Source organism: Saccoglossus kowalevskii, chromosome 17 (genome assembly GCF_978046115.1).
Source record: "Saccoglossus kowalevskii chromosome 17, keSacKowa6.1, whole genome shotgun sequence".
Classification (NCBI taxonomy): domain Eukaryota; kingdom Metazoa; phylum Hemichordata; class Enteropneusta; family Harrimaniidae; genus Saccoglossus; species Saccoglossus kowalevskii.
This window is the reverse complement of record NC_140657.1, coordinates 14287341-14313636: the sequence shown is the minus strand read 5'-3', so window position 1 is coordinate 14313636 and position 26296 is coordinate 14287341. Positions and strand designations below refer to the sequence as shown.

The 26296-nt window shown below is 37.1% G+C and overlaps 3 protein-coding genes across 5 annotated transcripts in view; 2 read left to right on the top strand and 1 right to left on the bottom strand.

Annotated features, from left to right (window-relative positions):
* Positions 1-589: 589 nt before the first annotated feature.
* LOC102800596 (CCN family member 1-like) lies at positions 590-6746 on the top strand. 2 transcript variants are annotated; one of them, XM_085492240.1, is made up of 5 exons: positions 590-1070; positions 1729-1991; positions 3224-3461; positions 4653-4825; positions 4999-6746. In XM_085492240.1, the coding sequence occupies exons 2-5, from the start codon at positions 1929-1931 to the stop codon at positions 5230-5232; spliced, it is 708 nt and encodes a 235-aa protein (XP_085348366.1). In that variant the 5' UTR covers positions 590-1070; positions 1729-1928; the 3' UTR covers positions 5233-6746. The 2 variants fall into 2 exon arrangements, with proteins under 2 accessions (XP_085348366.1, XP_085348367.1); XM_085492241.1 differs by lacking the exon at positions 590-1070 and adding an exon at positions 1381-1597.
* LOC102810358 (box C/D snoRNA protein 1-like) lies at positions 6586-17243 on the bottom strand. The gene is made up of 10 exons (XM_006819281.3): positions 17141-17243; positions 15321-15386; positions 15079-15185; positions 12828-12913; positions 10858-10961; positions 10570-10638; positions 10383-10463; positions 10059-10139; positions 9316-9440; positions 6586-7577 (listed from the first exon to the last, which is right to left on the bottom strand). The coding sequence occupies exons 1-10, from the start codon at positions 17155-17157 to the stop codon at positions 7150-7152; spliced, it is 1164 nt and encodes a 387-aa protein (XP_006819344.1). The 5' UTR covers positions 17158-17243; the 3' UTR covers positions 6586-7149.
* A 101-nt stretch (positions 17244-17344) lies between these two features.
* LOC100329084 (GABA b receptor) overlaps positions 17345-26296 on the top strand; it is a 138412-nt gene continuing 129460 nt past the window's right edge. For both annotated transcript variants that reach the window (XM_085491758.1, NM_001171227.1), the window contains exon 1: positions 17345-17750. In XM_085491758.1, the coding sequence (XP_085347884.1) occupies positions 17475-17750 (276 nt within the window). In that variant the 5' untranslated portion in view covers positions 17345-17474. The remainder of the gene's footprint in view (positions 17751-26296) is intronic.

Sequence of the window (26296 nt, the reverse complement as noted above, 5' to 3'; positions counted from 1 at the left end):
AAATTCACTTCAAATAGTTGTTATTTTACACTAGTAAAAATTAATAAACATGAACACACATTAATTATAATAAAAGTTGGATTAGTGTTTTCAGTAAATGTTTATCGGATAAATTGGTGATTGTCTTGAATGTTTTCTGTTTTGTCCATCTCATGTAAATTAGTAAATATTTTGTTGAATTAATCGTAAAGAGTTTTTTTTTTCTTTCAGAAGAGTAAACTTTACAAGATGTGATGAAGTGGATTTCATCTTCTAATACTTCGCAAGTTGTGTATAGTCTCATGCAGATAATTCTAACTATAAGCTCAGTAATATGTGACTTGATATTCCTCTCAGGGATCTCGCCAGCCCATCGGAAGTGCCGGTCGGTGATGAATATTAATGAGCTATATGAATAATCATTAATCAGAGGCTCTAAACTGTGAATCTTCCGTAAATGCGTTTTTATCAAAACAATTATGCTAAAGTTCCATCACATTGTTGTATATCATTGATATTTGGTCGAGTGAGGGCACGCTGCTTCGTCAACAATGTGTATCCCTCTTTTCGTTGTTTGTTTTATTAACTCTTCCACACAAATGCCTGTAGGGTATTTACACCGGACATGCGGTCGTCTATACTTCGCAGGTTATTTACGGTCTCGCTTAAAGGTACATGAGAAAGGTCGGCGCTGTGTATGAATTACTGAAAACTGTATGAAAGAGGTAGTGTTTGAACACACCCAATCAACTCTGGCCATTCAGCATTTGTCTTTTTTAATTGATGTCAGAATTATACAAGACTCGACTCATACAACGCCGTCTACAGGACCCATGGGCGATAAAGTACCTACCTTTGTTTGTCCTCTACGCAGGTAGTGAACAGCCCCTTTGTGCGATGTACTGAGTTCCCCTCGCCCATACAAATAGCGGTCTTTACAACATTCGGACTTCTCCGTGTCAAACTGGTGCAGTTAAATAGACTGTGTTCGGTGTTGTTACGTCGGTACCTATTTAAAAGTTTGGTTTTCTACCCAAAACCAGAGAGCGGTCTTTCTAAGGGAATGGTATAAACCAATTGACTTTCCCCGGGTAGGTAGCGTATGTGTTAATTGTAACTTTCTGGGAGTTCCATGTGTCGTGTAAGTCGCTATATATCATAATCTCACGTCCGTGACCTCAATAGATTAGAACAGGGCGTTTGTGCGGGGAATTATTAGCGACCATGGCTTGAATACAGACCAAATGGCATTTCATTTCATTCAACATACGTACTTGTTCTTGATGTCTCACACGTGAATGGCTGTGCCTTAGTCATGGCAACTTAAAACCACCATGCCGCCCTACGTTGAGTGGGCCCACTCGAAGTCAGAAACCTGTTCGACCTCTTTTAAGTATTCCACGCACACTTTTCTATATAGCACAGTCTGTCCTCGGATACATCCATGTTGTATACCAATGATGGATCGTACGTTGATTAATTTGTTAAATAATTGACAATTCACATGTGTACGTCGGTTTGCGATCCGTTCACCATGGTCGGGACCACAGATTGTGCATTCTAGTACTAGAAAGATCATCCACCATAGTGGCGGTGTTCGTTTCTCGCCACACAAGCGGTAAAACAGCGTGAAAAATTCACTTCAAATAGTTGTTATTTTACACTAGTATTGATTACACTGCCGTCCATTGTGTTTTGTATACTTAACCTAAACAACTATTTCGATTTCTCACTGATTTGAATTCATAGATTTGAGCTGCCGGACACTTCCTGTACATATTCAAACCAAATCATTAGGTGGGGCGTAGACGGCCATGATGGGCGCAGCTGTCATGCCACTACCTGTACCGGAACATTACAATTCATGATCAGAGATCGTATTTGGTTGCCCCCGGAAGACCTTGAGACGATAAGTATTTTAAGAGTTGGTACAACGTAGTCTTCGTAGAATGGATCACGAAAGCCACCTGTTGCTCGTGTCGTTGACGTTCGTCTTGATTTCACTTTCTGAGGTAAGTGATTAAGTTGCTGTATCCCTTCCGGGGTTTGTTAGTCCAACTTGTTTTTTTATGCAATGCATGTCTACTAGATAATGACGTTATTTCCATAGCAACTAACAGAAGTGTCCATTGTTGTACTGTCTGTAACTGACACACTAGGTTGGCGCCGGTACATGTAAATCCGGTTACGTACACTGTAAAAAGAAGTCTGCGTACAACCGTTAAAAACTCCTTACTGAGTGTGTGACACCTGCAAGACTCCTGATTTTACTCTATGGGAAACCATGTATGGTGATTACTTTCGTTCCAGATTGGTATTCAGTGTGTTTTTTAATCATTGTTGGGAAAATGGAAAAAAGTTTACATATACAGTGAGTCATCGAGAATTTTTGGCCAATATATTCAACACATTGTATGTGATTGTTTTGGAAAACAGTGAATATGTACAAAGTTACACTCACTGTATAAGTTTCGCTTTAGTTACGTCCCGGTAACTTCGACATAGCAAGTTTACAAGACCCTGTGGGCGACACTTTCTGCCATCCGTAATTACACAACCAACAGTACTCGCTCGCTACTGAAATCGACTGAGTTGAAATGAACAGGTGTTTCGCCGCGTTCTGCTGCCTTGACAAAATAATTATACACAGCTGACCGCGAACGTCCGTAATGCGGTTGCCCTTTTCAAATTGTAACATCGCTGCGTGTCTTGGGAAATAACGTTCGATTCGAGTGGAACTGACCAAAGTTCCCTTATCCAATCTCATACAACTAATAAATAAGTTAATAATAAATTTATCAGTTGTTTGAGATCAAATGCATTCCCTAGTAAGTTGCGCCCGCTAGCGACGAAATACATGAATTATTCAGCTAAAGTCTGAGCGCCAATAATCTAATTTTGAGAATATACTCTCTTACATTAGCTACATCTTGAATAAACGAAATTACAGATTAGCTAAATTAGCTAAAGTAACATGCTAGCCAAAAGGCGTATTTTACAGTATACTTTGCTTGTTTGTAAATATAAAAAAGCAAGGTTTATAAATAATGACTATGATTTATCACTTGCACATGAACAGAATTGAACTTTAGTATTTTGTTTCTGATGGAATGATTCACTCAAAACGACGTAGACAAAACCTACCAGAACAGGACGTAAACTACTTGTATTGAGTTTTGTTATTTTATACAATGTTGTACTTCAATATTCACATACTTTCTTGCTTCCATCCTCTTTATTTCAGTTTGTACAAGCAGATTGTGTGGTAAAAGGTGTAAGATACCAGGACGGAGACTCTTTTGAGCCATCCTGCCGTGAGCAATGTATTTGTGTTGGTGATGCGTACGCCTGCACGTCGACCTGTCCCCACGAACTGTTCATGCCATCGCTAGACTGTATCGATCTGCAACTGGTCTCGATATCTGGACATTGTTGCAAGGAGTGGATGTGCCTGTCAGCGCCGTCCCAGAGGCTCCAAGAAGGTAATTGTTTAAAGGGTGGTAGTCGTCGCGCCGCGTCCTGTTCGATATGGGACTCATAGCGACGTATACAACGCGTGTAAAATACATTGTTTATTTACATGAAATTCGAGCACGCGCCGGGCGACGACCGCCGCGCTTTAAGAATTGGTGTCTACCGCACACCGAAGGGAGAGAGAGGTACTCCTATAGTTGAAGTATAGTTTGGACCCCCATTTTCACGGTCCAGCCGATATTTTTGACCCCCCCCCCCAATTTTTGCGATTTACGGTCAACAAACTCCATCCTCACGTGATCAATGGAAATAATTCGCCACCAGAAAAAGTTCAGTTTACATACTTTCTTGTTACATTTTGTATCTCACAAAAACCCGATCCATATTTGTCAACCAGTCGATTTTTCCCTGGATTCATTTTTAGTGTTTATATTCTATGGTTAAGTATACTAACTATAAATGCTTACCCGCATAGAAATAAAACAAATCACAAGTCAAACGTAATAAATTTCAGTTTAAACTTAAAAAGTGCGATGGTCGTGGCGTTTAATACTGTACGGTTCTCACACGAATATTAAACTCATTCCATCCAACCAGTGTACATTAGAAATAGACAAAAAATATGGCATTCAATCGGCCATGTGTGTATGAATAATGTACATACGGAAGGTATGCGTTAATAGCATGTTCGCGAGGCTCGTCCCACGAACTGACAATATATGATGTTTACTTTTATTCCAAATGTGAACCATTCTTGTATTAAGATGGCATCCCTTTCTAATAGAGGGACTAATACGTATTGGGGATCCGGAAAAGCAGACAAATAGCCTGTTCTGCTTCAGAACTGCACGGCTTTTTTGTTGAGCGATACCAGTGGCGGCGGCACCAGGTGGGGGGGGGGGGCAATCAAGCTGAAACCCTTTGTGTACTTGTGTCGACGCAACACAGTTTAAGAGGAATGTCTGCCTTGCCCCTCAAAATGCAGGAAATAGCGTTTCAGTGGGTCTAGACTGCAATATTTCCCGGAGGGTGAGCAGATCTCGTCCCCCATGCAACATCACATCCTCTATATAGAATGTGCATGCATGTGCGAAGAATGCAATATGACTAGCGCCCTCAGTCATCAAATAATAACACTTTCGTTTTTATACCAATTTTTTTCTTCAACTTGTAATTAATATAACTGCAATTCATTTCAGAAACTTACTGCAAGGACACAGACATGGAATGGAGTGAATGTTCTCGTAGTTGTGGTATGGGCGTAGCAACACGTGTAATCAAAAGGCCTGGCAAAGACTGTACGCTATCGACAGATGTTAAGCTCTGTCAACTGAGGCCGTGCTTCACAGGAGATTTAAATTCAGACTACAAGGCAAGTATTTTAAGAGCGTTCTCTAGTGTCAACATACAGTTTTTACTTTGTTTTTAAAGTAGCAGGCAATTTTTTTTCCCTCGAGACACATTTAGCTAAAAAAGTATTTTGCTGTCATAGTTCATTCTAAAACATTGTTGCATTACATGAAATCATTTCTTGCTTTATTTCAGTTTTTTGAGTCGACTTGTGAACCAACAGTAAAGACTACAAATCAAGTGACTCTTCGTTATATTGGATGCACTAGCGTGCGCCGGTTTGCCGCTATATATTGTGGACGATGTAAAAATAAGTGTTGCACGCCCTCTGTGGCAAGAACGTTGAAACTGGATATGTTGTGTCCCGATGGATCAATACAGACTTATGACTATCAACAGATTATTCAATGTCAATGTCGACCGTGTTGACACAGACACAAAGTAAACAGCTATGTATTTTAAGTAAGATTGGCTGGAACAATTCTGAAAATTACAAGAGAGATGGAAAATATGTACCAGCACAGAAACATGCAAATGGACACAAGGTCTTTTCAATACATTGACGTCGTGACCAGGAGTGAAAAATGAAAACAATGCGTCTTGAGGAGTTTTTAGCTCTTCTCGACAAAAAGATCAAATATTTAAATGAATTGAATGTGAATAATAGCACATACAATACAAATTGAAAGATTGTCATCTATTTTTCTGAATCACATTATTATTTTCATCTTCATCATCCGAAATGATGTTTAATTTAACCGTAATGACTACAGACAATTGGTCAGCCTAACTAGCATTGTCCAGGAACTAGGGACGAAAGTCTACGCATTTACCTCAAAGATCATAGACTACTGTACTGTACTCGCATAAATTGCAGGCCAATCGCATCCCAAGAGCCTTTTAAGCCTGCAGTTCTGAATGCCATGGCAATCATCAATTCATTCAATGGTTCAACAGAGGAATATTCCATGAATGAAAATGATAATATTTTAAGTATCACAAAGATTAGAATTGCTTAATGACATAATTTTCTATATTTTTATGTCTGCAACATTTCACCTTACATATGTAGATGCAGTCGCAGCTGAAATGTCTGAGATTACCTGTACAATGTGGGAGTGTAACAAAGTGTCATCGTTTTCAGATCACTTAAAGCTGCAATGTTGATAACTTTCAAAATGTTTAAAATATAATTTGTTACAATATTACAAATTGAAAAAAATATCAGGGAATGATTTTTCATAATATAAAACTGTTTCACAAGCAAGTAAATTCAGAAATGCTTCCAAACTCTAAATGTCCATGTGTTTCTAATTTACCTACATGTACAGGTCATTTACAACTTGTTATTAAATTATTTATCTTGCAATAACCATTCCCTAATGTTTTTATCAAAATGTAATATCAAACAAAATTATTTAAAACAGCTCAAAAAAATCTTACAAATTGCAAATGTAAGTTCAGAAAACCTACGTGATCCATGTGAGCATATCGTTATAGCTTTGGATTTTGTGGGTTTATGAGAAATCTCATCCAACACAATCCTGAATTCAAATTTAGAAGATTTCTTAAAATAAAGTTCAGTGGCTTTGAGCGATTACAGCAATAATAATTATGTTTCATTTGGTGATGAGACATTTGTTACCATACCAACTGATTTTATCATTTTTCATGGTTATCACAATAATCAGTAGGATGTGTTCTGCAGATAATACAAAGTGAGAAAACATCCTTTTCTGCATTTTCTGCAACATCATTCAAAGTGAAATATACTAGTCCTAGTTGTTTTGTTTACAGTGGAAACTGCATTGTCATTTTATTTTTGTAAAAAAACAAAACAAAAAACAATGAACATTGTCACTGCTGCACAAGTTAAAATATGCACAAACTAGCAACATGACTGTAAAATAAAAAAAACATCTTAATAAAAGCAAATATTTGTATTTGTTGTGTAGTGAGTTTATTTTGAATGTGCAAAAATGATACCTGAAAAGGCCTTGCCTTAAAAAGCATTCGTCTTTCAAAATGCTGTCTTTGAATACAATTATGTAAATTCAGCTAATTAGTATGCACATATTTGAACCAAAAAGTATTTTTGTAATTGTGCCATAGCATCTGATTATTAAATTTCATTTGAACTGAATAATTGTACACTGAGATAGCAATGGAACAAGAATGCTTAATATACAAATTAAGCTAAATATTATGCACAGATTTGTACCAAAATTGGTTCAGAGATGTTTCTGAAATCCTACAAACAAATCTCTTTCACTAAACAATTGTTTCTTTCAAATAACAAATGCATTTACAAATTCACAACTCCTTTCAATCTAACATCTTTTGGTCTTACTTCACGTCACAATCATAATTTAAATCCATCTCGACTTTCTCATCTCTCGTGGACTCAAGTTCAGTACATGATTCTCTTGGTCGGTCATAATGGTCTTGTCCTTCATTTCCCTTTGTTAACAAGTTCACATCATCCATCAAGTTCACTGTTGTCACTTTGTTTACAGCCTCCATACTTGTCACGCTAATATTTCCACAAAGTATATCGCTAAAATCATCAGCATCATTCTGTTTAATACCTTTTCTTTCACATTCCTGCTTGTTATGCTTCCCTTTTAAGTCCTTTGAATCATTCGAAGGACTGTCTCCATTACTATTCACCCTCCCTCTGTCAGGTGCAACATCATGCATACTACCACTGGTGTTACTCTCGCTATCACTGGAGGAGTCTGTGTCACTACTGGAACTGCTACAATCTGTTTTCACTAGAATTATAAACAGAATCAGAGAAATTCGTTATCTAGACACCAATTTAAAACAAAACAAAACATGAATTATGAAAATCTAAATGTGATTTAGATTACATCAGAAATTTGTATTCATGATTTGTCTTGTTTAGAGCTCCAATTATATAGAACAGTTAACTACAAGAGACATACCATATTATGTAAATCATATTGCCAATACTCAGAGGTGAATTCAAATTGAACGATCTTGATTATCATTAATTTGATGTTATTCCTGGAGCTCAAAACAAGACAAATCATCATTCACGTGATAGTTTTATCCTGACACTTAAATTTAATGAAATATAAAGTGACAAAGTACACAAAAATAGCAGAAATTCTTTTATCAAATTATATGTTTGCGTACTGCTGGCTGAAAATGGTAAACTTTTTGAAGATATGCGAGTTACATATGAGTAAGTGTAATCGAACACGCAATTATGATTGGACAAAATGAACATGCCCAAAATTTATAATTTATATCATGAAATCATATTAATACTAGATTTGATCTTTCTAATAAATCACTATTATTTCTCAATATTCGTTCAAATGTACACATTATTGTAGTCAGAATCCAAAACAGATTTCAAGTTTACATTTGATATAGCGCGAGTCACTAGTAAAGTCACCGAAATGAGTTCTGGTATATTTGTTATCAGAATTAGGTATTTATTGTCAGTGTAGTATTGCAGGCTCCATAGCACCAAGAGCCAAATGATTTCCAAGACTTGTTTCCAAGACAATTTTCCCAAACTTTCTTGCATTTTTCTAAGACATTTTGACCCTTAATTCAGGCCAACATCATCACCAAAGCTCATCAAAGTTCTGAGGATATGGTAGTTCCCTGGAGAGAACAGGCCTTTATAAAATGAATTACATGTAATAACTATGAAGAAATTTAAAGACTTTTCAAAGATTTTTTTATTTTCCCTGTAATTTAAAGACAACTCAAAGACTTTCCCGACCTCAAAAAATCCAAAGACTTTCAAAAGATTTTCTCAACGCTATGAACCCTGTATTGTTTTGGATATCTAAGGACAACACCAACATTGCAAGCTATATTGTTGACAGGCACATTGTATGCTATGCACATCTCTAAGTCACAAGATTAAAACTAAATATACAACTTTTTTCATATTTATTTATACTCTATTTTATCATGCAATTGTAGTGCATGAAAATGTTTCAGTGAATACTACTACTGATAAATATCAAGGATTTATAGAGTAAATTTATGCAAGGATGTGATATGCAATGAACATCTCCTGTGACTTTAAGAAGTTATGCAAACTGCGAGATGATCACTGTAATGATTTGAGGCTATGACGTTTAGTTGAGTTATTTGCATAATGATATTGATACATTGTATGGAACATCACGTGAGTATTTAGACTCCGTTCCAGGCCTAGCAGTTGAGTAATAAACACCTTAGCTACAAGTGCTCCTCTCCAGTGCGATATTCTCCTCTCGATTTGGTGACCAATATTCACCTGGTTCACTCTACCTTGAGAAGTCTGTTCTCAGTTTACAATCACAAAATCACAAGAGAAACCTACGTTGAGAATTCCAATGCAAATTTGTGAAAGTCTGTGAAAGTAACACATTTTGCCAATAAAATGTCTATAAAAACATAACGTACATGTTTTTGTTACCATTCGGTTTACTTGAATACACTGACTAACAAAACATATGCAGTATGCAAGAAATGTTTTACCTTCACCCAGGATTGGATAATCTTTGATATGATCCGCTAATATTACGTACAATGAGGGATATTCCACAATATATTTAGAAGCCAAGTTCTCTTCCAAGGATCTGTCTAAATCTAGCAACATATACCTGCAAATGATTAATATAAATAAACAAACACAATATAAATTTCCAAAAATGACTGCTATAAAATACTTTATTTTAGCTGGAATTAATTTTTGCTGATAAGTCTTTTTGGGTGTTTTTTATGGAGTTTATTTTCACTGATTTTTGGATGAGTGGAATGTAAAATATAGGAAAAAAGATATATTCGCTAGATTTTATTTTCACTGAATCGTCCCTTCAGCGAAATTATAAATTCTAAGCGAAAATAAAGTATTTTACAGTAAATTGTTTTGAACAAAATGAGGATTGATGGTCTGACACAAAAGTGAGGCGAGAACATGATTTTATTCATATATGAATTCAAATTGGTGGTTGAGGGCGCCCCATAATTCTGATATCAAAATGAGGCTTGATGGTCTAGAACTCAAGAGAGGCTGAGACTATGCAACTACCATCTATGAACTCAACTTGGAGGTTGAGGGCGCCTGTTATTCTGATATAAAAATGAGGCTTGATGGTCTAGAACTCATTGACAAGTGAGGTTTGGACTACGCATCCACCATCCATGAATTCAACATGAGGGCATTCCTTAATAAAAAAAACATCTGTAATGCCTGATTCTAGCAATAGAATAACAATTACCTTGTAGACTTGGCCATTCTTCTTTCTACTTTCATAACAATTCTGATTTCATCAAATCCTCTTAAAACGTATTGTTTTAACCTGATGTCAAACAAAAGCAAAAGTACAACCAATAAATTGATTACGCATTCTGTGCTGGTTTTAGGATGCATTAATTTTAAAGTGACACAGTCATGAGCTTTCATATTCGATACGACCGGATCACATGATAAATACAATCATTCCTCAAGGATTATAAATACAACTTTTGCAGAAGTGTCATCTGCAGAAAATCTGTTACTCAATAAATGACACATCATCAATATATGTGTACTCTGTCCTTACCTATGTCTTATAACTGGGTCACTATTCACTGGATGCAAGTATTTCTCTAGAAGGGTTCTAAGACAGATTTTCTCAGAGACTCTACAAATAAAGTGAAAGTAGAAATTAGTAAGGGTACATCACAGCGGCTGGTAACAAACCGTGACACAAAAAGACAAAAAAAAAATCATGTGTTTCTCAATCTTACCTTCGTTCACTGTATTTTACATCACAGTGTGGAAATATCAACTCAACGTGCCACAAAAGTTGTTTTTGTCTGCAATTAAGAAGGTAACTGTTAAACAAAGAGTGTGATCAAGTCATTGATACACTCACAGTATATGTGCTTGCATGATGAAAATGTTGATCACTGACTGTAGTTTGAAATCATTGCTTAATTTGAATTGCAAGATTTGAATCCTGTTTGCACAATACTGCGTGTTTAATTCACAATGCTGCACCACACACAGAAATAGATGGTCCGAGTTTAAGTTACCTTGATAACCAAATTGTGGAATTCTCTTTTCGTTTTGTGAACACAAATGGTAAGATCTTGAGAGTTGTTTTCCTGGACTTAGCTGCACGGATTAGATTCATCAACTGTGAAATGAACATCGAAAACCAAAGAACATCAACAGATAAATTAGTATGCGTAGTTAACCTTTTCACCCCCAGACTTTCTCACCCATTTTTTTTCTGCACTTCGATATTTCTGAAACTGAACCCCGATTTTGGAGCCAACAAAAGATTTGGCTATTTTTGTCCTAGTCTTCTGAAGGAAAGTGCAGACTATAAATGGGAATTTGTGATGAAAAGTGGGAACTGGTGGGAAAAAGGTTAAGCCTTGGTTAACTTGTAGTAAGCAATTGTGAAAAGAGTTGTGTGTAATGATTACAAAAGATATATCGAAAATAGCTGACTTTTGAAATCAAGATCATTATTTTTTTAATGAGCATGAGACAAACTTACAGCAGTGAATACTGTAAAATACTTTATTTTAGTTGGAATTAATTTTCGCTGAAAACATTTTTTGGTGTTTTGTATGAAATTTATTTTCTCTGATTTTCGACTAGGTGAATGTAAAATATAGGAAACAAGTCATTGTCAATGACACGTCCCCGTTCCGTTCATATTTGAGTGACATATACATTCAAAGCAGATCATGACCGAAATCTCAGCCCACTTTCAGTAGTCTGATCCGAAATACACCTGCATATGTACAACACATTGTACTAAATCTGAACAAAATCCATCCATGCATGACTGAGATCCGGTTCTGGAATTGTGAAAATACGTGATTTTGATGCATTTTCGGCCTTAAAATGGCCATCATTCAGCTATTGTTAAGCGGATCATGAAACAAATGCACATACATATTTGTGACATGATGTACCATGTGTGTGTGAAGTTTGAACTTGATCAATCCAGACATGTCTCGGATACGGATCCAGAACTGAATTCTTTAAAACAAAATGGCTGCCAGTCGGCCATTTCGAACTTGATCCAAAAAACAAAACAAAAAAATGACGTGCATCAAGGTCCTAATATGTTTAATGTATGTACCAAATTTGAACAAAATCCGTCCATGCATAACTGAGATTTGGGTCCGGAATGATGAAAATGTGCGATTTCAATGCATTTTCGGCCTTAAAGCGGCCGCCATTTGGCTATAGTTAATGAGATCATGAAACAAATGCACATACATATTTGTGACATGATGTACCTTGTGTGTGTGAAGTTTGAACTCGATCAATCCAGGCATGTCTCAGATACGGATCCAGAACTGAATTCTTTAAAATAAAATGGCCGCAAGTCGGCCATTTCAAACCCAATCAAAAAAAAAATGCCGTGCATCAAGGTCCTATTATGTTTAATGTATGTACCAAATTTGAACAAAATCCATCCATGCATAACTGAGATCTGGGTCCGGAATGGTGAAAATGTGCGATTTTGATGCATTTTCGGCCTTAAAATGGCCGCTATTTGGCTATCGTTAATCGGATCATGAAAAAAATGCATGTGCATATGTCCCATAAAATGTGTGATGTATGAGTGAAGTTTGAACTTAATCGGTCCATGCATGTTCAAGATCCAGGTGAGCACGAACGCACACAGGGCAAACCATAAGTCCCCGTTTTCGGACGTAGACTAAAAAGGTATATTTGCTGGATTTTATTTTCACTTAATCATTCCTTCAGCAAAAAAAAAAAATTATTTCCAAGCGAAAATAAAGTATTTTACAGTATGCACTCATGCTGAGAAATATGTCAGCACTTTGTCAATGACAACCTTAATTACTGCTATCTACAGTAATTTAGAACAATGGCAAACTGCTTTGTACTATATGCCACGGGATCACCTCCAAAACAATGCAATATGTCACATCAGATCTCGAGTACAGTGACAAATCATTCCAACTTTTAAGATAATTTTACAACAACTACAAGAAAAGTAGAGTGAACCTACATAGCGAGGAATAAATCTGTGTTTGTGTCTCATTTCCCTCGCAACATTATCAATTTTCCGGTCAACATCCTCAAGAAAGCGATAGTCTGTAGAAAAAGAGGAAACTATATGAGTGATATCAGTACGGACAAATATAAAGCCTTACTCCAAAGAGCGCCCTCTAGTGTCAAATATGAACTATTCACAACTGAGACATGCTTGTCATAGTTTAAGCACCAATGTCACGCAGCATGTGTTGATATTTTGTGTAAATAAACAAGGTATTTTATACGCTTCATACACAAAGCACGCATCCCATATCGAACATGACGCAACACAAAGACAGTGACATCTATCTAAGTCTGCAAATCACTCTAAATTTCAAAGCGAGATGATTTTAAGATATGCTAATAAAAGTTTTTAAGCACTTAAAATTTAACACGTTTTCGTAGACTGCAATTTGTAATCAACAATGAAATCATACACAATATATGCATACCACTTTCTGGATAAGTGGGTTTAGTAGCTGTTTTCAATCCTAACAGGAAGTGACTATTACATCTATTTCTACTTTCTCAAAATTAAGTTTCTGACCCCTAATTCTGTGATAGTTTGATACCAATTACTGTAGAATATTTTATTTTCGCTTGGAATTTATTTTCGCTATTTATACTGAAGGGATGATTCCGTGAAAATAAAATACAGCGAATATACTTTTTTTCCTATATTTTACATTAAACTCATCAAAAATCAGTGAAAATAAATTCCATACAAAATGCCCGAAAAGCCTTTTCAGCGAAAATTAATTGCAGCGAAAATAAAGTATTCCACAGTACATCATAGTGTTTTGGTAAAAAAAGGAGAGACACATGTAGTAATACTTCTATGGAAACTGGTGATGCCAAAAACCAGGAGAAAGAAATCTGTGCAAACTGTGTTTATAGAACCAGAGTTCAAATTTAATTCAAAGAACCTGGCTTAGCTTTAATGAGTAGAAAAAATTGTAATTTTCAGGCGTATTTATGTTCAGTCAGATTTAAAATATAAATTGGTAATAATTTGTGGCTGGCAAATTAAATCATGGTTCTCCCCACAGTATTATAGAGTAGAAGTTTCCAACTCTTTAAGCTAAACATTGACACTTTTAGAGTAAATATACTTTTAGCTGCAGCACTAATTGACAGTTCTTTTTTATAAATATTTTCTTTTTATCTTCCAAGTTTTTTACTTTAACTTTCTGACAGATTCACAACTTTTTGGCTGTCAGAAAAAAATGTTTGCGCATATCAAGACAGTTATGTTTATTAATGTTTTTTCAAAATCGTTATTTAATTTGTTGTCTCCTCTCAAATCTGAAGATCAATAACTTTTTGTAATTAGTGTGTCCAAGCTGGAATTCAATATTCTAAATTTGGCATTTGTCATATTATTTGACTTCTAACCCTTAAATAACCTCCAAGTCATCTTAAATTTATGTCACCCCAAATGATCTCTATGCCACCTCGAAAAACATGTATGTAACCCCAAATCACCTTTATTGCCCAGTCACCTAAAGTGACCTTTATGTCAAATCAAATGACCTTTATGTCACCCCAAATGATTTCCATGCCACCTCGAATGAACTTTGTTCTAGTTACATCAAATGACCTTTATGTCACCCCAAATGACTTTCATATCACCTCAAATGACCTTCATGTCACCTCGAATGAACTTTGTTCTAGTTACATCAAATGACCTTCATATCACCCCAAATGACCTTCATGTCACCTCAAATGACCTTTGTTCTAGTTACATCAAATGACCTTTATGTCACCCCAAATGACTTTCATATCACCCCCAAATGGCCTTTGTGTCACCCCCAAATGGCCTTCGTGTCACCCCAAATGACCTTCATGTCACCTCAAATGACCTTTGTTGCAGTCACATCAAATGACCTTCACATCACCCCAAATGACCTTCACATCACCTCAAATGGCCTTTATTCCAGTCACATCAAATGACCTTCACATCACCCCAAATGACCTTTCTTGCACAGTCACACCTCATAATAATCTGTATGGACTGGATATGGCTTTATCATATGCCTTATAGGTGTCATTACAATTTTACGACAGCCTGACCTCAAACACACAACATAACTATTGATTGATGAAAGACGAGCATGCTGGGCCGGGCGTGTTACAAGAAATTATTGACCTGATTAGAAGGCGTACTCCCCATAGAGCTACGAGGCCAGGAAATACAAGGTGTATGATACAAAAGAAATACATACCGCTTATTAGGTGACTTTCAGTGAAATTCTTGACCGTGACATAACTAACTTTATTTCGGATGCCGTCACAGTCGTTGTTCTGTTTGTGTGTCTTCACACAAGGCAAACTACCGAAGACAAAATTGAAAAAGTAATATTGAGTTCTCATTTGACCTAACTGACCTTCTAAGTGCTTCCTACAAGGATTATAGTAGACATGCACACCAACACAGTATACACCATAATGGCAAAACTCATTTTACCTGCATGTTCTTAATGTACATCGAGGACAGCGATATTTGGCAATGTGTTCATTGCAAACCTCGCATCTGAAATGAGACAATATTTTTAAACAACAAAATTATTATGAAGCCAGGAGATCTGAAAGTATGGAAAATTTATAATTAAATTACTTTATCTGCACTTGAAATTTATTTTTGCTATTTTCTCTGAAGGAATGAATCAGACCTCAAAGTGTCGTCACTATCGGTACTAGAGATTGCACTATTAATGTCTTTTATTTGCTGCGGTAATGGTAATATTTTAAAGAAAGGTGGTCGTAGTGCTGCACGTATTAACGAAGATGTCAGCTTTTATTGTTACACAAATCAATGTGTACACAAAAGGGACACTACTAAGGTACCGTTCCTAGAATGATTGGAACACATCAAAAGACTATAAAATGTCGGTGATTTTGTAAAAAAAACAACGTTTTATAATTCTTTTTTTATGATCATGGAATAAATACATGGAATTCTATGGGAGGAAAAAAGTAAAAACACAATTGATTCAATTATGATTTTATTGACCTATTTCTAAAGATACATTAGTTTCAGTAGTTTGACATATTTTTTCACATGAGAACTACTGCATGTCCACTTCAAACCCATTCCTGTTCATCCACACAGTGCAGATAAATTTAACATTAAAAAAAAAAAACAGAAAAAAAACATGCCGTTTTCACATGTATGCATAGTGGTCAGATTTGAACTTTGTCGGAAATAGATATGGATAGACTTTACTGTTTACTACTGTTACTGATATTGTGTATCGTTTTATATTATTATACTGCTTTATACATCGTATATACCGCCAAAGCTTGAATGTAACAAAACGGGATACGACCTTGAACACTGTGTTATGAGCGAACGTGAGAGACAACACCACAACATTTTTATTGACCAATCACAGTATTGTATATTTGTATCTAAGTTTCCCCGCTCGAATTCAGACTCCCCACCAGGGTATATAAGCATCCATTGTAATTGTTTCAGGGCTCTTCTATGTTATGTTCACGAATAAACAACTTGTGTTCTACTCTTGAAAGTACTTGTCTTGTCTGACTGCTGGACTGCTGGTATTATAAAGAATATTACGTCCAAAAATACGACTTCCCACAAACTTTTACAAAATAAATAAATGGCAACATTAACATAATAATTTTTATCTCAACACTGAACAAGGTTAAACAGAGAATGGTGAATTACTTGCACACAAGACTACACAAAATGCAAAAATAAAACACTATTTATCGAACTAAAGTGATTTTCCCAAAGCTCACGAAAATGTGTCTTTTGTAAAAACATGATGTAAACTTTAAAAAGTAAAAAATACAATTTTTTCGGACACTCCCACCACTACATTTCTTCAAAGATTCACCTTTAATTAAAATCAAACCCTGTCATCAGTAATAACAAAACATAACACCGATGGCGCTATTTACTACGTAAAAAACACGTTGGCGAAATTGGTGTACAACTTAGTGCATTGTTTCAGGTCATTAAAGTTAGTAACTTGATAGTGCCAGCGCTCCATGGCTATAAATAATGCAAAAGCATACTGTTAAAATGTTGATAATTCATGGACGGTACAATGGGTAAACCATGGCAATAAGAGAGTGGGTGTCTGTCCAGTACATATGGCATGGTCTCTTCGTGTAGGTAAAAATACCTCAATGGTCGGCTCAAGTTGACAAATTCGTGAAAATTGTACATGACACAGATAATTTAACATTTAAGAGTGTCGACAAATTGTGGTCTGCATACGGCAACATAAAAAGTCACAATTTTAGCAAAATTCCTACCGTTTTTCTGTCGTCATTGCCCCGAAATCTTGAACCACAGCCAGTTCACACACACACCGCAAAATAAAAACACACACGTGTAACGATCATTTCCGGGTCATGGTTGATTTGAAGCTGAAAGGTCAACTCTGATGACGCTCTAGCTTTTTCAATGACGTAAAGCGCAAGTCGGCAATCTCCCGTGAAATTCGACTGTGAATGAGACCGAGAGTGAAATTGCATTACCAACCACATCAAATGACTAATATTAGCAGAGAATGTTATGCTAGCTCGTCAAAACGTTCGGGAAAACCAAATCGCCCAGTGTTAAACGACAAATAACTGCAGTGGCTTGATGTATCTCATGTACGTACCGGTGGAAAGGACGTTTTTATGGGTGTTGTGGATCGCCGCTTCTTCCGTTATGTGTCAGTCCGGTGATGAAGCAGTGTTGACTACGCCAAATAACCGCTCCATACCCTTACATATCGGTGGTATTTTCCCGATGGAAGGAGCTTGGGCAGGAGGAGTTGGATGTTTACCAGCTGCGCGGATGGCATTTCGGCACATCAACGACGAAACCAATCTTTTACCGGGCTATAACCTTACGTTACATAACTTCGACAGTAAGGTACGTGTTTTGTTTTTGCTTTTACTATGTACACATCACATGTAAACATTCTCTCGCTGTCCGTTACTTTTATTGTGGGCCGTAACTTTTTGTTTCTGTTTAAGCGCGGTGTTTTAAACGAAAAATCCGACGGGAGCCTGTGATATTTAACATTAAATTAAGAAAGGAAATGCTAATTTTTTGTAGGCAGATTCACTGGTGCGGTATTTTTATACTTTTAGCCTTGTGCCGTCGAGGCCGGCCAAGGTTTACTTGACACTGCGCATTGGATTGTGTTCGCGTTCCTAGCATCGCTCCTTAGTACCGGCGTTCGACAAAACTAACTCCGCATGTACGAATAATGTCAGCAATATGGTGTACCGACACCTGGCCGGGAACATCACCCGCTGACTGTTATATTAAATTTGCGTGTATTATATCTATCCAGTCTGTCAAACCACTGATTAATTACCTAATTGATTAATTAATGTTATTTAATTAATTGAATTCTGTATTACAAAATGATGTTTCTTTATTTGTTACTCAATCATAATATATTTATGTGTTTTAACAATATTTTGTAATATTCCTGTGTAATAATACCAATTTTAATATTAATTTTAATTTTTTTAAAAATGTTTCAACTGAAATAATATTTTGAATCATACTGCTGTCTGGTATAAAGTATTAGCTTTCTTCCTTATGCTGTAAGTTCTGTTAAACAAAATGTCTCGAAAGTCAATTCCACTCGTTGCCCTAGGACCCCCGCCCCCTGAGAAATTTTCACCGCAACATAATTTTGTCTTTTTTACTAACTTGCAATTCCCGAAAAGTAATCTCTTGTGTAATTAAAGTTTTCAGTATTCCCACTTTACTTTATAGTATTTTTATTATGGCATGCATGTGGTTTCCCATAATTGCTTAATGGATGATGCATCCTTTTTTTTTTTACATAATTTCTAATATTGCGTTAACTTACACCATTATACATGGACTAAGTTGCAGATTATCTTTGGCATATGTATTCCCTACGGGGATTATCCTGTTTGATTCTGGTATATAGAAGAATTTCAGAAGTTGCATGCGCTCAAAATCTGTCAACACCTTTTATGTTCACACATAAATACATGAATTAGTATGTATTTTTATAAGAGTTTTTACGTAATTTTAGTTGAAGTTTGAGTACACTTATTAATGTATACAGATCACTCTCAATAACAATATATCTAGCTAACTCATAATCATGAATTTAAAACTCTGATCATAAACAATTACCAAAATAATGGTATTAATTCCAGTGAAAATTAATGCTTTCACAGTAAGCCGCAAATACCCAATGCTAATTTCATTGACAGTGTTTTATATGTAATTATATTGACAGTTGTCTGTTTACTTTTGTGGCTGTTAAGAATGAAATTACTCTGCCACTTTTCCCAAAAGGCTCCTGTCATATTTTTAATGCAGACACGTACTTTAACATGTGTATGTGGGTTTCATGGAACTTCCTGGGTGAGAAGAACACAAGTTCTGCTCAGTTAAGTGAGCGTTTTTTGCTTATTGTGAATATGTGTTTTACGAAACTGTTTTTATACAGTGTTGGGCAGAGATATAAAACGTTATAATGAAAGAAATTTTGAACTGTATGTTGGCTGCCATCTTTATTTTATTATTTGATGTAAATTTGGTTCTAAACTAATAAAGAAATAATTAATGAAAAATACATAACACTCGGCAAAATAGATCTCTGAATAAGTTATGGTAACGTGATAGTGATACTGTCTATGAGCATTGACAGAGGGCGCTGTTTTAATTATTTGTCATAGTTGTTCACATTTAAAAACTAATTTTGTTGTCGCAGCAACAAATTTAAATTTATCATTTCAATAAATAGATGAGAAAAGTATTTTTCTAAAGAATAATTATTTAAAACCCGTTCATGTTAAATCTTATAAAAATATTTTGACGTGTTTTACTGCAGATAAATTATTCTGCTGTATGGAATGCTGTAAAGCATAAAGGAAGATGATGTTTACAACAATCATATCAATCGATCCATAGTGAAGGTCTATGTGGTCTCAAACTGCCTGCATGCGATATTCACATGATTTCTCCTATTATACATCTTTTCCTGTTTTTACATGTTATTTAGCGACCGATAACAACCTCATTTCATAACAAAATCATTTCATTGAAATTCGTACTGTCAATGCTTCTTCACTAACCTTGGTGTCTTGTGACGATGCTCTATTTCCGTCACACGTTACATTGTTGTTGTGTTCGATGTAAACAGAGTAAAACGTTCAATCGTGATGTGAATGTGATACAAATTCTCCAAATAAAAAAAAAAAACGCTAGCAACAAATGCTACCGTAACACATCCGAACATCTGTACGAGAATTTTCGAATGGTTTAATTTTATTGTTTTTCCTCCCCAATGTTAGTGATACTAGGGTTGTATTGGTATACCAGTATACATTCTTAATCCAAAGTCTATATGAATAATATTTTTTATTTTCTAATAAATATTTACTGTGCTAAAATAAAATTTTACACCAAGGCATCACAGGAAGTATGATGTCGCTGTCAGAAGTGAAGAATAGCGTTGCGTTAATGGATATCTGTATTGGTACGATTCTCACTTGTTTTATTTCTTGCTCGCTTACCCGCTGTGCACGTAGATAATTTTACATCTGGGAATTACACGCGTGGATAATATAAACATGATTAGTCTCTAGTACAAACCAGCGCAAGTATAATATTTTTTGCAAATATTTTTTTTCTGGCTGAATATTGCAAGGGTTTTAAGTATTTGTATAATAACCATTGATGTCGACCATATGCGAGTCTGATAGAAAACACGATAAAGTCAAAAAGGAATAAATGTCATTAAATATAATAATAATAACAAAGCGAAACACATTCATCAATTTAATTACATTTACATGTATTGAGAAAGTGGTTTATTTTTACAAAAAAAAATCCTATAACTGATATCTTTGTTCAACTTTTCCAAAATATTATTATTATGAACACGTGGCATACAATGTGGTATAATAGAGCAATGTTTTTCGTGTGTCAGTCGTTCTAAGTATATATGCTGAAAATATTAAGTGGACAATGCGGTTCGGTTGAAATGTACTAGCAAGCCATTTCAGATAAAAACTGGAGCTCAGGTACTTTTTATGAATGCTGCAATAAGTTGTAGATTTTTTTTTTAATTATTTTTCAAACACACTGAATTTCTTTTTAATTGTCAATTTGTTTGCAGTAATTACAGTAATTTTGTTTTTTATAATTAGTTTGTTCATTTACTTTAACACTCATTATTAACATTTGACTCTCCTCTAGCAATTGTTGAAAGTGTTTGTAAAGGTAAAAAAAAACGTGTTTCTATTTCTATTGTTTCTAGTTTATATTTTTTTTAACTGAAATTAAATTTATGATTTGTCATGAAAACTTAATATTCCCTAATTTAATTTTTTCTCAATTTTTAAAATAACCTGAAAAAAACCCACTATGACACACATGTTTTTTAACTAACCAGAATGAAGCGCAGTGACCTGAAACATTAATATTGTTATTTGCCCTAATTTGGTCAATTTCCATTGAAGTCTTTAGATCAAAGCACAAAAAAAAATCTGGACGAGTATGGTATGGTATTCATGTACGCATCAACAGTTTAACAAGGAGTGTCTAATTAATCCCTTATTTGTTCATCTGTGTCCAGATTTTACTCGTGTTTGGCTACCTACTCAACTTCAGTTGACATGTGAGCTTAAACACTACATGCACATGTAAGTACATTTACACATCTGGGCGTAGAAGTTTTATTCATAATCATGAGCACTATTTAAAAAAAAAAAACGATCTGGTCATGCTTTTATTTTTATTTCTTAGATTTTTTTTTAACCCTATAGATAAGTATGAATTAGATTTGATAGATTTTTAAGACGTAGTTGGATTTATAGTTACACTTTACCATGCAACAACAAAAAATTGAAGAGGTTGAGTCGGGAATTGGATGATGTGGTGATATTGGTGGTGGTGTTGGCTGGAGGATTGATTGTCAAATTTTTAACAATGTACATAGACATTTTTGCTAATTTTCATATTATTATTCTGGCAAATTTACCCAAATAGCATAACTGATGATGGGAAAAGAATGCTGGGTGGTCAAAGGAGTTATGGCGTTTCACCCTTCTTGAGTTTGCCATGGTATGACATAGGGCAACACAGGAATGTGGACAGAATAATACGATATGGTGTCAGCACCAGTGGATCCAAGGACTTTGTGTGACAGAATGGAAAGCGGAAACAAAGGCTTGATAACTGCTCAACTTACAAATGCCTCTATTCCATGCTTCGGCATGACCCAAATGTGTGAAAATGAGAATATTCCTGTTGAGGGATTAATTACAGGAATTAATTACCGGTAATTAAACAGAATGTAATTTTCAAGTAAGTGGTAGCAGTTAATCTATCAAGTGTTGGCTAAACTGGGGTATAAGCATTAAACGTTAGTGGACAAAATCATGAGAGTCAGAATCCCGAGAGCCAGAATCCTGAGAGTCAAAATCCAGGGAACAGAATCCTGGGAACAGAATCCAGAGAACAGAATCCAGGGAACAGAATCCAGGGGACAGAATCCAGAGAACAGAATCCAGGGAACAGAATCCAGGGAACAGAATCCAGGGGACAGAATCCAGGGGACAGAATCCAGAGAACAGAATCCAGGGAACAGAATCCAGGGGACAGAATCCTGGTCAACAAAATCCCATAGCTAAATGTTTCATGTATATTATGTTGTATGCTGTACATAAAACTAATAATGTTAAGAAGTTGAACAAGGATATTCATGCTTATTTGAGGGAGGATAGCTACATGTACGTCACAGACTGTTCTATGTTGCTTAAACACGCGCACCACTGTACCATGTACAGTGGCCTTCGCTAAGTTACGAGTGTCAGGATCCAAGCAAAAAAAGCGACTTATTGAGGATTATGACTTACCGAGGGGTGCCACTTACTGAGGGTTTCGTGAAAGGGGAGTTTATGCATTGAAAATGGATGAAAAGCACATATACGTACATGTGTTTATTAATACATGTAAACACATCACTGCATTCATGTCCGCATAGATTCAACTCTTTGAAGCAAGTTTTATAGAGCTTTATGAAAGACAACCAAGAAGTACATAAAGTCGCGACTTCGTACCCTGTTGACACCTAAAGTCACCCTTTGTATCTCATCAATAGTCGGCCAGCAGATGTTAAGTTGTCCCCTCCTGCCCTTTAATGACCAATTTTACTTCAAATTGTCCGCCAAAACACATTAAAATTGTTAAAATTGTTGGGAGCCATCCAACGACTTAGACGAAACCTCAACTTACTGAGACGCAACTTAGCGAGGGATCACTGTATTCTTTGCGCAGTGTGCAAGTGAAACATCGGTTGAAGAGCAAGTAAAAACAACGAAAGTCAAGAAAACAGTACAAACTCAACTTCTTAAAGGTTTCACCAGTGGTGGTTGGCAGGAAGTGAAAAATGCCTGGCGCTTGAGAATAGGATTTTTTTTGTGTTGTTTGATCCTCAAAAAGGAAACCTCTTTCTTGAAAAATGTATTGATTAAAATGCTAAATATGTTTAGTTTTCATTATTATTATAAAGAATGATATTTATTTCTTTTCAACTTATCAGATTATATCAGATTCACTGATGTAAAAAAATTATGGTCTTCTATGAAGACTTCTATTATATTCTCAATATCATCACTTCGCTGTCTTTCGAGATTACTGACTTATTTAGCAGACTGAAAAACAACACTTTTGGTTGGAGTGATTCCTTGGTGGTCCAGGTGTGACATTTGCTGCCACTTTTGGTGGGAGTAATTCCTTGATGGTCCAGGTATGACATTCACTGCCTTCTTTGGTAGGAGTGATTCCTTGGTTGTCCAGGTGTGACATCAACTGCAACTTTTGGTGGGAGTAATTCCTTGGTGGTCCAGGTGTGACATCCACTGCCACTTTTGATGGGAGTGATTCCTTGGTTGTCCAGGTGTGACATCCACTGTCACTTTTGGTGGGAGTGATTCCTTGGTGGCCCAGGTGTGACATCCACTGCCACTTTTGGTGGGAGTAATTCGTTGGTGGTCCAGGTGTGACATCCACTGCCACTTTGGTTGGAGTAATTCCTTGGTGGCCCAGGTGTGACAATCATTGCAACTTTTGGTGGGAGTAATTCCTTGGTGGTCCAGGTGTGACATCCACTGCCACTTTTGGTGGGAGTGATTCCTTGGTTGTCCAGATGTGACATCCACTGTCACTTTTGGTGGGAGTGATTCCTTGGTGGCCCAGGTGTGACATCCACTGCCACTTTTGGTGGGAGTAATTCGTTGGTGGTCCAGGTGTGACATTCATTGCCACTTTTGGTGGGAGTAATTCCTTGGTGGTCCAGGTGTGACATCCACTGCCACTTTTGGTGGGAGTAATTCCTTGGTCGTCCAGGTGTGACATCCACTGCCACTTTTGGTGGAAGTAATTCCTTGGTCGTCCAGGTGTGACATCCACTGCCACTTTTGGTGGGAGTAATTCCTTGGTGGTCCAGGTGTGACATTCATTGCCACTTTTGGTGGGAGTAATTCCTTGGTAGTCCAGGTGTGACATCCATTGCCACTTTTGGTGGGAGTAATTCCTTGGTGGTCCAGGTGTGACATTCATTGCCACTTTTGGTGGGAGTAATTCCTTGGTGGTCCAGGTGTGACATCAACTGCCACTTTTGGTGGGAGTGATTCCTTGGTTGTCCAGGTGTGACATCCACTGTCACTTTTGGTGGAAGTGATTCCTTGGTGGCCCAGGTGTGACATCCGTTGCCACTTTTGGTGGGAGTGATTCCTTGGTGGTCCAGGTGTGACATCCATTGCCACTTTTGGTGGGAGTAATTTCTTGGTGGTCCAGGTGTGACATCTGTTGCCACTTTTGTGGGAGTGATTCCTTGGTTGTCCAGGTGTGACATCCACTGTCACTTTTGGTGGATGTGATTCCTTGGTGGCCTAGGTGTGACATTCGTTGCCACGTTTGGTGGGAGTAATTCCTTGGTGGTCCAGGTGTGACATCAACTGCCACTTTTGGTGGGAGTGATTCCTTGGTTGTCCAGGTGTGACATCCGTTGCCACTTTTACTGGGAGTGATTCCCTGGTGGTCCAGGTGTGACATCCATTGCCACTTTTGGTGGGAGTAATTTCTTGGTGGTCCAGGTGTGACATCCGTTGCCACTTTTGTTGGAGTAATTCCTTGGTGGTCCAGGTGTGACATCCGTTGCCACCTTTGGTAGGAGTGATTTTTTGGTGATCCAGGTTTGACATCCACTGCCACTTTTGGTGGAAGTAATTCCTTGGTGATCCAGGTGTGACATTTGCTGACACTTTTGGTGGGAGTGATTCCTTGGTGGTCCAGGTGTGACATTTGCTGCCAATTTTGGTGGGAGTAATTCTTTGATTGCCAAGGTGTGACATCCACTGCCACTTTTGGTGGGAGTGATTCCTTGGTGGTCCAGGTGTGACATTTGTTGCCACTTTTGGTGGGAGTGATTCCTTGGTGGTCCAGGTGTGACATTTGCTGCCACTTTTGGTGGGAGTAATTCCTTGATTGTCCAGGTGTGACATCCACTGCCACTTTTGGTGGGAGTGATTCCTTGGTGGTCCAGGTGTGACATTCGCTGCCACTTTTGGTGGGAGTGATTCCTTGATGGTCCAGGTGTGACATCCACTGCCACTTTTGGTGGGTGTAATTCCTTGGTGATCCAGGTGTGACATCCACTGCCACTTTTGGTGGGAGTGATTCCTTGGTGGTCCAGGTGTGACATTCGCTGCCACTTTTGGTGGGAGTAATTCCTTGGTGGTCCAGGTGTGACATTTGCTGCCAGTTTTGGTGGGAGTAATTCCTTGATGGTCCAGGTGTGACATCCAATGCCACTTTTGGTTGGAGTGATTCCTTGGTGGTCCAGGTGTGACATTTGCTGCCACTTTTGGTGGGAGTAATTCCTTGATGGTCCAGGTATGACATTCACTGCCTTCTTTGGTAGGAGTGATTCCTTGGTTGTCCAGGTGTGACATCAACTGCCACTTTTGGTGGGAGTGATTCCTTGGTTGTCCAGGTGTGACATCCACTGTCACTTTTGGTGGAAGTGATTCCTTGGTGGCCCAGGTGTGACATCCGTTGCCACTTTTGGTGGGAGTGATTCCTTGGTGGTCCAGGTGTGACATCCATTGCCACTTTTGGTGGGAGTAATTTCTTGGTGGTCCAGGTGTGACATCTGTTGCCACTTTTGTGGGAGTAATTCCTTGGTGGTTCAGGTGTGACATCCGTTGCGACCTTTGGTAGGAGTGATTTCTTGGTGATCCAGATGTGACATCCACTGCCACTTTTGGTGGAAGTAATTCCTTGGTGATCCAGGTGTGACATTTGCTGACACTTTTGGTGGGAGTGATTCCTTGGTGGTCCAGGTGTGACATTTGCTGCCACTTTTGGTGGGAGTAATTCTTTGATTGCCCAGGTGTGACATCCACTGCCAC